The sequence below is a fragment of the Apaloderma vittatum genome, unplaced genomic scaffold (assembly GCF_000703405.1).
Source record: "Apaloderma vittatum isolate BGI_N311 unplaced genomic scaffold, ASM70340v1 scaffold7094, whole genome shotgun sequence".
Classification (NCBI taxonomy): domain Eukaryota; kingdom Metazoa; phylum Chordata; class Aves; order Trogoniformes; family Trogonidae; genus Apaloderma; species Apaloderma vittatum.
The window spans coordinates 17,040-30,664 of NW_009714307.1; the positions used below are offsets into that span (position 1 = coordinate 17,040).

The 13,625-nt window shown below is 40.5% G+C and overlaps 1 protein-coding gene across 1 annotated transcript; it reads right to left on the reverse strand.

Moving 5' to 3' along the window:
* Positions 1 to 5,752: 5,752 nt before the first annotated feature.
* On the reverse strand, positions 5,753 to 9,220 carry NEUROD6 (neuronal differentiation 6). The gene is made up of 2 exons (XM_009868701.1): positions 9,106 to 9,220; positions 5,753 to 7,683 (listed from the first exon to the last, which is right to left on the reverse strand). The coding sequence occupies exon 2, from the start codon at positions 7,660 to 7,662 to the stop codon at positions 6,649 to 6,651; it is 1,014 nt and encodes a 337-aa protein (XP_009867003.1). The 5' UTR covers positions 7,663 to 7,683; positions 9,106 to 9,220; the 3' UTR covers positions 5,753 to 6,648.
* Between the last annotated feature and the right edge of the window lie 4,405 nt (positions 9,221 to 13,625).

The window sequence follows — 13,625 nt, forward strand, 5'->3', positions numbered from 1 at the left end:
GGATTTAGTTCTCTTGAATATCTCCTAAAAAAAGAATGTGAGATGAAATGTGGGGAGAGGGTTATCCTTTTAACTAAGCTTCTATCATTTTATTGAGTAAGGGAAAAAAAGAGTGTGTAGAAGGAGCGAGAATATATGAAATTTGAAGTTGAAGGAACGTGATGGTTTATGACTAGTTCGAACCCATGAGCTGAAAGTCTGTGTAGCTCGACACCTGGAAACTGCTGGCTGGATATATTGACTGGCTGTTCATTCTCTGTCTTATCACACTCCAAAATTTTGTGCCCTTTTAGCATCAGAATTAGTATAGCTACATGCATTCAGTCAAATGATTTCCCCAGTTTCTGATGAGATCTGCAAAATGTGTGTCCCACTGTATATACACTGATGGGTGTGAAGTGAGCCAAAATGGTTATCACATCTCTTCTGAGGAATACATTTACTTTTCTATAGCAATGCCTATTACCAAGACAAAGATGCCAAACACAAGAACATCTCTCTTTCTAAATCCAGAGGGAAACAGCTTTACATTGTGACTGACATGGACCCTCCCTCAGAATTGGGGATGAAATCTCGATTGCTTGATTATTAAAACTAACAAGAGTTCTGGTCCTGCTGTTCTCAGTGTCTGGACAACACTTTTCTGTCCCACATGTGCTTCTGCTGGTGAGGGGCAAATATCCGCTAGTATTTGTCTGGGCTTCCCTCTGGATTCTGAGGAAGATCCCATCATAGTTTCTTTGCTTGCAAGCTGTCTGCCCAACAGAAATGTCATTTCAGTTGCATCTAAGCATTATGCCTCTGCTCATGTGGCTGTAAATAAATAACGTAGTGGATAAGGCTACGTTTAGCTTCCCATGTGATTTAAAATCCAATCTGGTATCTGCTGAACTCCCGCTGAACAAGAGCAGACCCAAGCCCTCACATTCCTGCTTTCAAGAGTGCAAAATTTGTGTTATAATCTTTGGTTTAGCCTGGTTTCTCTATCTGTACAAGGACCTCCAGTTCAGTTGTTTATTATCACTTCCATTTGCAAACACAATGTCCAAGCACTTCAGAATTTACTACCTTCTCCATGTGGATATACCTGTAGACCAGGAAATTTCATCAGTTTGAAAAATGCTATTTCACATATTAATTGATTCTAATAAAACAAAGAAATATCCTAAGGAAGAAATCCAAACATACTAATGCTCTACAGAAATGCAAAAAACCCCACACCACAACAATCCCAGAATGTCAGAAAGTAGAATGTTCACTAGGCTGGGGTGGGGATGGGAATATACTCAATATACCAGAAAAAAATATAAATCATAAGGACTGCTTTTCTGTTCCAATTTTATACACTTTTTATAACTTCTTGAAGTAGTCTATAATTTGAGCTTCAGCTAGTTCTGGCTTGTTGCTATATAGTATGTATATATATATGCTGGCCTAGAATTAAACAGTGCAAGTAGCACGGTTACAGGGATAAATATGGAAGTTTAAGGAGCTAGTGCTGAAGGAACACAGTCAAGAGAAAACAGCGCTTTGGAGGAGAAGGGGAAAGAAACCTCTTTACAATGCTGAAACAATCTCTCTGGGTAATGGCAGTTATAGGGACTCCACACTAGAGAGTTCAAAATCCAAACTTTTATTTCCCCCCTGCCTCCGGAGCTCTTTTGCCTATGAATTAGGCTTTCATCTCCCTAGCTCATTCTCACCCATCCTCTGGGGTACAAGGGGAAGGCCCTGCAAGAAAATAGGCCAGCATCTTGGAGTAACACGCAAGAATTTTGCAAGGTGATTGGCTTGGGTCTGACCATGCAGCAGAGAGGGCTCAGGAGCACGACTCCGCAAGGCAGCCCCCTGTGCGGAAGTTAGATTTGTATTGGCGAGACACGACAGGTCTGCCCTTGAGACTCTGCAGTGGCACGGTGTCAGCTGATCTGTGTCTCTCCAGAGCAAAATCACAACCTGCTGCTATGGTTCAGCTCTGGGTCAGACCCACAGCCAGATTATTGAGGATTTTTGAGGGTAAGTGTTTTTTTTGAGGGGGTGGGGGTGTTGTTTTTTTTTTGTTGGTTGGTTTTGGATTTTTTGTTTTATTGTTTGGCAGATTTTGCTTTTAACTTGGAAAACGCAGAAATTTTATAATGGGAGCTGCTTTCATGACAATTCAACTTTAAGCAGTATTGTCTCTGATACTAGGACATCAAAAGCTGTAGGATTTTGGTACTAGGATTAAACCTGCTTGGATCTTGGGTATAGACCATAAAATACAACTATAGGCTTGAGCTGAGCTAGACTCACAATCTGAAAAACAGAACGACACAGCTACTTTTTTAATTTAGGCAAGTATTATTTGCTTTTGCAAGAAAAGACTCTGCCATGTGTTTCACTGGGATTTCATTCATCTTTATTGATGGCATTTCACTTAATTTGCTGCCATTTGAGAGCCCGACAGGCAAAGAGAAGAAGAGAGGAGTAAAGAAGGAGGAAAAATGGGAGAGGGAATTGCTAGTGTAAAAAAAAAATCCAAACAAAACACCACCACCAACAACCAAAAAAACCCCACCAAAATAAACCAGCACCAAACCTGCTATCATATTTGTGCAATATCCATACATTTTAAGAATCTTTGTGCAGATAGCTATGTGAAAGTGAAAGAAAGCAGACGGTCCTAAAGGGAGCACAGCCAGGATGTGTCCTGAAATGAGAATATTCCTACGGTGATGCAGAGGAGCTTCGAGATCTCCTCTGAGCTCTGGCAAAGCAATAGTTACCCCTGCTTCTCTATTTCTGGTTGCACAAGGATTTGTAGGGCTATGGGACTGGGGCTGTTGGTTTTGAATTTTGCTCCTGATAAAGTGGGGTGGGGTTTTTTTTGAAATGAAGTTCAAAAGTACAGCCCAGTCCAACCTACTCGGTTATAACTGGTGAGCCCTTTTCCCACAAGGGAAAGGGTTCAATCCCTGCAGTATGCTGCCATGCCTCCCACCCCTTTTTTCCAATTCAGGTGCATTCTTGTCTTAGACAGGGATGGCTGAAATCCTGGAACATGATGTTAGTTTCTTTCCTAGCATTTTTATTAGTAAAGTAAATATTTATTTTCCTTACCCTGTTCTGACATCTTTGGACAATATCTTTTTCTTTTTTTTTTTTTAAATGCCCTCTTGTTGGAAACAGGCTATTAGGTTAGATGGATGTTGAATCTGAACCAGTACAGCCATTCTTAAATAATTAGCGCATTTCTGATACCATATGAACGTGGAGTACTTTTTAAAAATCACATTAAAATGTTACTCTGAGAAATAATAAATGTCAAAGAGTTCCACTGTGTAACAAACCCATGTATGAAATAGTTTTTCTTCTTCCAGCTTCGGGGTTCCTACCTCTAAAATTGACAGAAGGCTTCATTACTCTTGTGCTAGAGGACAGGGGAGAATAGAAATTTCTCACCTAATTTTTCTGGAGCAGTTGTTATTTTACATATTTCTATCCTCAAGGAAGCGGAGGCAGTTAAGAGGAGAATAAGGCAGGCAGAAATTAGCAGCTTTGTTTTGCTGTATGAATGGGGTTGAATGGAGACAAACCCTATAAAGCGGAGATTACTGGTAAAGAAACCTACTGGCTTTTATGCCTGGGAGTTTAAAGCAGCAGAACTTTCTTAATGCTCGCCTTTGTTCCCTAGAACAAGGCAACTTCACAGGCTTTCATGAACCAAGTTGGAGCTCAGAGCATCTTATATTCTGTGAACGGCCAGTGAAGGAGCACAGACTTGCTTGTCATGTGTGTGAAAGAGAAGGTATGTGAGAGAGCCTGCTCTCAAGGGAATTCTCTACCTCCATATCTCTAAATAATCCATACCTTCCGAGACAGGGAATGTCAGGGGTTTTTATGCTGTCTCAATATTTTTTTCTGTGACTTGCTCCATTATTTATTCTGGACTGGCTTTCCAATTTGCAATGCCCTGAGCAAGCGTGGTGCCCGCCTTGAGCTACCAGAGCGGGGGGAATCTGGCTGCGAATTGCCTCCCCATCTGTCGTGGAGTGAGCAAGGAAGATCTGAACTGGCAGGGATTTTTTTTTTTTCTTCTCTCCCCCCTCCACCTTTCCTTTTGCTTCTGCTGCCAGAAGGGGAAACTGAAACTGGCCCATGAGTTATTGAGTTAATATAGGGCCACAGAGCTGGAGACCCCCAGATTGCAGAGTCTGAAGTCTTAACACCCCTCGGGTGCCTGCTGAAGGCAGTTCCCTCAGACTTTACAGTTGCCTTCTTGCTTCGCTCTCCACATAAGGTGAACTCACCCTTGCCCAGTGCTGCAATGCTGCTTGGAAGACCTCTGCCAACTTCCAGCCTCCTGGAGGAGGCTCCTGGTACAAAACTTGGTTAGATAAGTTTACTGTCATTGTTCAGTGGGAGGGCATCTGCCTCCCCCCGACCTCTCTCCCTGCCTTCAAAGGATCCCCCTTTTCTGGGCCTGTTTGCTTAGAACTTCTTGTGATGTATTAGTATGTCTCAGTATCTCTTTCTTGGTGTATCTCTTGGTGCCCAGGGTTGCATGTTTTCTTGTCCTTGACTGGCTTCCTCCCCCTTCTGCTCTCTCCTGCCACCTTTCCATGTTTTTCTGAATATAAGCTAACTCCAAATAACATCAAAAGCAGTGTGTTTTATCCTCTTTGCCTTCTCCAAACCACTCCTATACTTGATGCGAAGCACCTAGGGATACTTTTGATCTGCAGGTCATCAGAATCACCTTTCACCTAAGGTGGAAAAACCATGACCTGTACTTCCCACAGTTCTTGACACTGAGAAGTGGGATAATCCTGAGCCAACCCCCCTGAACCCAAGACTGCTTTAAAGCGCTCTCTTTTGCGCCTGATATTTGTGTCTGGAGCTGATGCTGGTCAAGCAAATCTTGATGGTCTCTCCCCTCCTGCTGCAAACATTTAGACCCTGATCCAAACTTTGGGACTTGTTACTCCTCTCCAGCAGTTGAGGTAATCTGATCTTATTCAGAAGGAGACAAATGTGAGGCTGCTGTTGTCCTGAAGGAGCTGCAACACTGGATGGGACAGGCTGTTTACAATAAGTCCTGCTTGTGAAATTAAGCAAATTATCAGGAAAAAATGGCCCATCCCATCTTTGTTGAGCTGAGGCTGTTATGTCATTAACAAACTATGCCCCAGACTGTGGCTCAGCCAGGGGCCTCTAAGTTGCAGATGGAATTATTCACTAAATATATTTTTTTAAACAAAATTATTTCCTTATCATTCAAAGCCTGGCACTTTGGTACTTTGGGTGGATGCTTCTCAAGTAGCTGCTGTTCTGTCCCTCAAAATCGAGAAGGCTTCCTCTCTCTCCAGTTTAAAGGCTGTTAACTTTTATCTCAACTGCATGTTCATTTTGTCACCCATGTATCTGATTGAGAAGCAGCCCTTAGTGGTTGGAAAATGACCAAAGCTCGGCTCTGAGAGGGTGTATGTCATGAGCCCTTTCCCATATGAAATCTGGTGTTTTGTAGATTTATAAAGTTACCTTCTTCCTCTGCCCTATATTTAATCTAGCACCCATCTCTTTCTGTGATATTTCTGGGTCTCCTTTTGCTGTGTTGCTAACCCATCCGGCTGAAAAAAGCACTGGGTTCACCCTGGTAATTCATGATTTCCATATCCAGGCTTAAGTACTGCAAGGGTGCAGGGAAGATAGCTGTGTAGGCAAGACCAAAGGCAGCTGTATACTGTGAAATAATAAGTATCAGGCAAAATACAGTATCACAGCTAATAGATGTATTTTAAAAGTGGAAACATCTATGTTTAATTGCATTTAAAGTACGTAGTGAGAAAGCACAGTTATACATTATTATAACAAACCTTTACATCTGAAGTCAGAATAATACAAAAAAAGTGCTGATTATATATGGTCAAAATAACTGAGGCAAAATTTTGACAACACCTTCTAAAATATTATCATGTGACCCCTGTCAGCAACACTCTAGAGGTCAGGCTGAACAACACCAGTGACAATCACTGGTTTTCCTTAGCTTACTCAAAAACAACCACCCATAAAACTGGTTTTTTGTTTGCTTTTTCTCGTGTTGTTTTTTTTTTGCATAGCTTTCAATATTGCTGCATTCTCACCTCTGCATATTGCAAGCCCATCTCAGTTCTGAGATAATTTCTTTAAAGTTCTGAATATTTTTAATCCAGTTCTCCTCAAATACATAATATATATTTTCTACCAATTATAAATACATAATTTTTATTAATCTGATTTCAATAACATGCATTTGTATAATTACTGTACAATCAAAATAGACATTGATTTTACAGTGTGTATGTTTTTATTTCAGTTATATTGTTCAAACACACTGCTCAACAAATCAAGCAAATAGGGAAATAAAAAGAAAAAAAAAAAGAGGGGGAAGTAACCTCTGGGAGGAAACAGAATCTCACAGTGTTTACAGACAAAAAAAAAAGAATGGAAAAATACTTATCGGAAAAAGGGTTTATTAATACAATGAAATTCCCCACAATAGTTGAAACACACTTTAGGAACTAGTAAACACGTTAAACAGAGTTGTGCCAATTACGCAGTGCCCAAGCATCTGCTTGCTCTTAATTAGATGGGGAGGTGAATGACCACTGTTTATTTTCATTTTCCTCATTAATTATGAAAAACTGCATTTAATTCATCTTGCATGGTGAGAGACTGGCTGCGCAGATGTAAGTCGTAAGGGAAGTGGCTCTCTGTAGGCAACCTGAACATGGAGCTCTGCCCAAGGGGACCCCTGGGTGGCACTGCACAGTAATGCATGCCATAATTGTAATTTTTGCCATAGTCCAAGCTTTCTTCTTGCTTCAGGGAAAATATCCCATTATAGTTAATTGGGGGAGGACTTAAGGGACCTTCAAACTGTGGGCTGGCGCACTCAGGGGAAGTGCTTTCATAGAAGGACTCGTAAGCGCTGCAGTAATTGTAAGGTTTCATGGACTTGGAGTTGTCGAGAGTCCCGTGCCCCGGGGGGGTGCCGAGCTCGGGGCTGTGGTAGGGGGGGTAGAAGGTGGAATAGGGCGAGCGGGCGTGATGGGCGCCTTCACCCGCCTGGCCCATCAGGAAGCTTCGAGCATTCAACTGCAGGCATCCCGCCACCAAGTTTGTTGTTGGCTGGGACAGACCCTTGCACAAGTTTTGGACAAAGGTGAGCAGGTCAGGCCTTTTGCCAATTCGCAGGATTTCGGAAAGAGCCCAAATGTAGTTCTTGGCTAGTCTCAAAGTTTCAATTTTGGACAGTTTTTGCGTTTTGGAATAACAAGGGACCACTTTCCTTAAATTGTCCAGGGCGTCATTAAGGCCATGCATCCGGTTCCTCTCTCTGGCATTGGCTTCTTGTCGCCTGAATTTGATCCTTTCCATCCTGATCTTGCTCGTCTTTTTTTTCCGAAGGCCTCTTCGCCTAGGCAAGCCGTTCTCATCCTCCTCTTCTCTCTCTTCCTCCTCCTCCTCTTTTTCTGTGTCTTCTCCAGGAGATCTTTTAATATTCTTTCCTCGGAGCACAATCTGCTTCGAAAAGCTTTCTGGGTTCTTCATTTGCTTTTGGTCATCAGTTTCTCTGGAAAACTTTCTGCACATCTGGGATTCTGGCATTATAACAGACTCATCAAACGGTAGTGTTAACATGGTTCTATAATCCTAAGTCACCTGAAAGAATGCCAGCAAAATATTTAAATATTTCCATTTTTAAAGTTTGCTGACTTACACACACATACTCATGCACCTTTTTGTGCATTCGTGTGCACGCTCTGTGTATATGAGTCTGTGTGTGCTTACAAATGCACAATCTATATTTTTTTAAATCAAATGCCAGTTGCAAACATTTGCTTTTTGAACAATTAACGCTGTCCGGAATTTTTAAATTACTCGGAAAAATCAAGATCTTGCAAACAAAAAAGCTACATTTTTCACAGACAAGTAACAGAGTAAATCAATATTTAAAAAGTACAGTTAGCTCCCTGCTCATTTATCTTATTTTTAAACAAGACCTTCGAACCCTCGGCGCCGTGGAATTCAGAGAAATGCAAAACATAATAAAGCAATACAGAAATTTCATTAATCCAAATTCCGCTGGGTGAAAAAATGAGGAGAGCAAGAGCAGTCTTAAAATTTAAAAGTACCATATCTCTATTAGCTGATAGTTAAATATTTTTAAATCACTCTTTTTTTTAATTTTTGAAACTGTTTGTTTTTCACCCTCCACTTTTCTTCCCTTATGAATCAAGATATTAAACTCTAGTAAGTTACTGTGGATGAGGAAAAAAAAAAAAAAGGAACACCCCCCCAGAACACTCAGTTAGTAACATAATTAAAACCAAATTTTTTTTCTAATGATTTGTACTAAAATTAAATATTACTTATTTCATGTTAAGACAAACATCAAAATGATCTAAGCCTAAACATATTCAAATTAGAGTTAGGAAAAAAAATGCCCCTACCTTTTTTTTTTTCCCTTTTGCCCAGCAAAAATTCTAATTGATATTATCTGTTTAGTTAAAATCAACTTATTTGCTTTTTCTCTTTTTCTTTTTTCCTATTCTTTTTTTCCGCTCTCTGCCCCCATCAACTGTGGTGGGGGGGAGGTGAAAATTTCCCTGCACGCTATAGCAGTGTTTATGTTCTGCGAGGCTCAGACGTCTCCCTCCAGCTCGTGGCTGACAGGAGCGGTCTGTGGATTCTGACTGCAATCCTGCACGTGTGCTCAGAATCCAGCCTGGAATGGCAAAATAATTTCATTTTCCCAATTTTTTTGCTTTTTGTTTGCAGTTTGGGATCAGCAAAATCCTGCATCCCACGGTCCTTGAAGAGACAAACAAAACGAACGCAGGGAGTTTTTTTAATAGAACAAAACTAAACAAAAACCCCAGTCAAAAACTAACTCTATCGGTATTGTCTACACAATATTACATAACACCAATGAAAGTATGCAATTGCATCAGAAGAATAAAATGTTAGGAGGAGTTATTAGACAGTAAATAGCATACATAAAATACAAGACAATGATACTGTATCTTTAAACACTTGCATGCACACCCAGCACCAACTGAAATATATCTTTATTTGTATTACCTTAGCTTTTTATTTCATTCAACAATCAGTTTTCATTTTTTGCCTTCCAAATCTTTTCAGTCTGAATGTCGCATCGTCTCCTGGAGTCTAGATCTGTGTATATCTGCACTATCTCATTGATCTCTAAAAAGTGACATTGATGCCAACTGCCAGAGCTGGTACCCATGCCATCTGCTAGTGACGTCACGGGGCAGAGAAAACCACGTGAGCCTTTCTCCTGGGACCTTCATTCTGCACTGATCATCTGGCATCCCTCTAAGTGGGTACCAGCTTTCATGTATCAACACAGAAGGTTAGACTGATAGAAAAAAAAAAAGAGAAAAGAAAAAAAATCTGCACGAGCATTTCACATACAGTAGGTGCATTTCCACTGGAGCTGCTTCTTTTTAACAGTCTAGCTGCACAGATAGATGTGCCAACATTTGGTGCTATCCCTGCTGACAGGTACGGCTGCCCTGTGGTGGTTAATACGGTGTTGTTTATACAGAAGGTGCTGCCTCATATTGATCAGAGTCCCTTTGATGCACCTGGTACCCAGGAAAAAAAATAAAATTAAAAAAAGGCAAGGGAAGAATAGGGAAGTAATGCCGGTGCTATAACACATAAAAGTAGTTTTTGTGTGAAGCTGCTGGGAGCGATTTTTAGGGTGTGGGGTATTTTTGAGCGCAGTGTGCTGCCCCAGAGTGCAGGACAGCAGAAACGAACCTAAGAAATCGTTCCTTCACATCCCCTGGTGGTTTTTTGACAATCCCAAAGGAAAAGGGTCATTTGTGGGAGACTGAACATACAACATGAAGATTTAAGACTGCCTTTTTTTGGGAAGCATATGGTGGGGTTTGCTAGCCCCCCTCCTGCCCCCGGCAAAATGTGCTGTGGCTGGAGCAATGCACTAGCAGGTGTAACTTGGGGTGACTGGAGGGTGACTCGGGATATTTGGAGGGTTTGCTGCTCTGCCAAATTTTCCTCTACCTGCATGGCCTTTTTATGAATGTGAATACCTTTTTCCTTTTTTCTTTCTTTTTTTTTCTTTTTTAAAAAAAGAAACTGTTAATTCCTTTGGAAAAGCACTCTTCCTCCTCCTAAAATCTCCCCCATGCTCTTCCATTGCCTCCCGCTCCTTTCTTCGTGCCCTTGTTTCTAGTCAGCTGCCTCTCCTGCATTCCCTGCTCTTCCTCTCTTTAACCCTTTTGTCTCTTCACACAGGCAAGAAACTGTTAAATGAATCTGACAAAGCCTCTCGGCTCAGCCTTGCCATGGAGCTTATGGCAAACTCCATCTTGGTGTGTTTGGGGTTTGTGTATTTATTTTTTTTACTTAAGGAGTGGTGTGTAGTGTATAAGCGGTATCAAGAGAGTAAGAGGGAGAACGATATGTCACCTGAGAAACATTTATTTATTTTTTTTAAGTTTGCTTTCAGTATTATCGCAAATAACTGCTTTTTAGCGACTTGCTAATCTCTGTTTTAAAAAAGTGTGCGACTGAGTATGCTTTTAGTATTAAAATAATCCCTGGCAGAGCTGCTATTGTTATGGGTCTGTGTCAGCGTTTCCATTATAAATCCTGTTTTTAAACGGTTTATAACTCATCTGCTTTAAGTCACATTGGGTCCAAGCTTGGCATTAATGTTCTCAGCCCTGATCCAATTATTTTGTTTTCACAAAGTTTCATTTAAATCTATCTGGGCATTTTTTGATTAGGGAGGAGAACAAAAAATAAGGCAGCAGCAGAACAACGTGAGAAAAGCGTATCATGTACATCTATGTGCTCAATGATTTTAGAGCATTTCATTAAAAAAAGAAAAAAAAAAAGCCCTCACTGCAAACTTAGTATCATTTTACGGAAGTGAGACGTATCAGGTTAGTAATTCTTTATGGAACTCGTGACTCTTTTCTTTAGTTTTTATTTTTTAAGGCAAATGTATTTGAAGTGACAAAGATATTAAAACTTAAGCGGCAACTGTTCAAAAGGAGCAATAGCTGCACTGCTTATTACTCATTTTATCCCAAATGTTACAGTCTGTGTAACTGAGGAGAGGGTAGAATCCTATTATTCTCAACAAGAATTTATATATTAAGATTTACATTGTGGAAGATCCTAAGGGTTGTCAACCTTTTCAAGGATTTTGCATATTCGGAGTATTATACAATGCTCACTAATCTAAATATGCAAAGTCCTATGGAACGAGACTCTGTTTCAATGCATACTAAAAATGTTAGAAGAAATTAAAGAAAAAGGTTTACATTATAGTTGTTCTGTGTTAAGAGAAGGACCATCAAAATTTCCAGTTATATCACCCAGCCTCCAAAATACACTTTTATAAAAATGTTTTTTTTCTGTCCTTTTTTGATGCTGAAGTGTTTTGTAAAAACTGCTCAATGTTCCTATAAAATATGTTTTTGAATGGCTTTTATACAGCTACTAAAATCAAAATAAATGAATTAGTTTGTGTTGAAGGATTCCCTCTGTAGTAGTAATATTACATTTTTGTGTATTCTTAATCCATCATTTGACCTTTCTAATATTTTCAAATAAATAGTGCAGAAACAAAATAGCTGAGATACCAAGGTTTTAAAAGCCTCTACTGTGCATGCATAATAACTTTTCATAAGAATTTTACTACACATTTTGTATTATGGATCCATGATATGCAAATGTGTACTGCTGTTAATATGCATTCACAGCATAGCCCATAACTGCTGCTTTGCTGTCTACTGTGAACGCATGTTAAGAATAATACACAACACAGTTAGATGCACTCTATAGAATGACTGCACAGCACCAAATATGTTGCTGGATGCAGAACACAATTTTTTTTTTCCTGTGCCCAGGCTGTATAGTTTCTAATTCTATGTGACTCTTGTTTCGAATGTAATATTCTTGTAATGCATTCAACACTGACAAAAATTAATAGATTCATTGAAATTATATTGAGTTCAAAGCACTGCAGAACCTAGGCAGTGCATCAGGGAGACTGACCCAAACTGTGTTGCAATCAATGGGACCCCTTCCAGTAACTTCAGTACGCTGCCATTGGATCTTCGAGGAGTGTCTCTACTCTGGGGTTTTTTGGGGTTTTTTTGTCTGTTTTTTTTTTTTTTCCATTGTCCTCTCCCGGCTGGCCCATATCTCTCAGTGTCATTGAAACAGGAGGACCACACCAAAAGTTTTTCTCAGGACCAGTTTGGTGTGTGTCAGTCTGGGTTGCTCTTTGGTAGCAATGCAGCTGTTCAGAAGGGGGAGTTAGATTGATCTTTTTCTTTGTTTCCTTGGCTTTCTAACATGGGAATTAACCATCACGATGACTCTGCTCCTTGCACCTGTAAAGTCATGGGGACAGTTCTATGATGCCAATCTCCCTCTTTCTCACTCATGACCTGGCATGAGACTGCCTTTCTGCTGCGGCACTCACATGCGCAGCCCAAACATCTGGAGAGAACCAGAAACACCTACTCCACATCCTCTGTTTAGGCTCTTGTGGCTGTGCCAGACCCTGACTGTATGCCTGCCATGGGGTTGGACTCTTGGATCCCCTCTGCTGCCTTAGGAGCAAGACTTGGGGAAAAAATGTATATCTAGTTCCTTCTAAATTGTAAAGTCAGACCAAGAGTTGCAAATACATGGGTAACGGTATGAAAAGCAGTCTTACACTGAGTTCAAGAGGAGGAGGGAATACCTGCTTGAGACTTTGGGCTTTTTGTTTTGTTTTGTTTTGATTTTTTACGTAAGTAGGGTAAAAGAGGATCATGTCTTCGGTAGGGACTCTGGTCCAGTGAGTTTCAGCCTGGTCAGAACCGTCCCTGCAGAAGGAGCTGCTGGATGGGGAACCAGACCAATGTGCCATATCCCTGTTGCATGCCAGATTGCCTGTCCTGCATGCCACTAGCATACCATGGGACTGCAGTGATGTATGTCCCCATCCAAGGGTGACCCATTCTTTTTCTGCCTCTCTTAATCCCCTGTATGCTGCCATTCCCATTAAGTTGTCTAAGCCTTCGCCCACCAGCACTAAGATGATGATCAGGGATATATGTCCTTCTCCCAGGACATATTAAAGACAACACTAATAAGGACTCCCAGCTTTAGAAAAGTGACCTACATTAGCTCAAGAGGATTTGGTTTGGTCTGAAAACATCATTTTAGCCTATCTGTTATTGCTGTGAAATATTATAAATGTGCTTTGCAGTATTTAAGCCCTCTGTAATGAGAATGTACTTCTTGCTCTAATCAGACATCCGTAGCTTTATGTTTTGAATAGGCTGTTAGGGACAAATACGAGAGAGCTGTAGAGGGGTTAGTTACTTTATTTTAATGGGAGTCACTTGAGTAAAACACAAATTTAGTATTTGAAAATGGTCTCCCATACTAATTGCCTATGATTAACAAAAAATGAATTTGTGATAGTTTCTGATTTCTGAAATGTGACTAGCATGGACCTGATTTAGATGTGACATTTGGCATAATCCTTTTAATTTTGAGCTACTCTTGGCTTATACTAATGTAAATGAGTTGAGAGAGGGTGG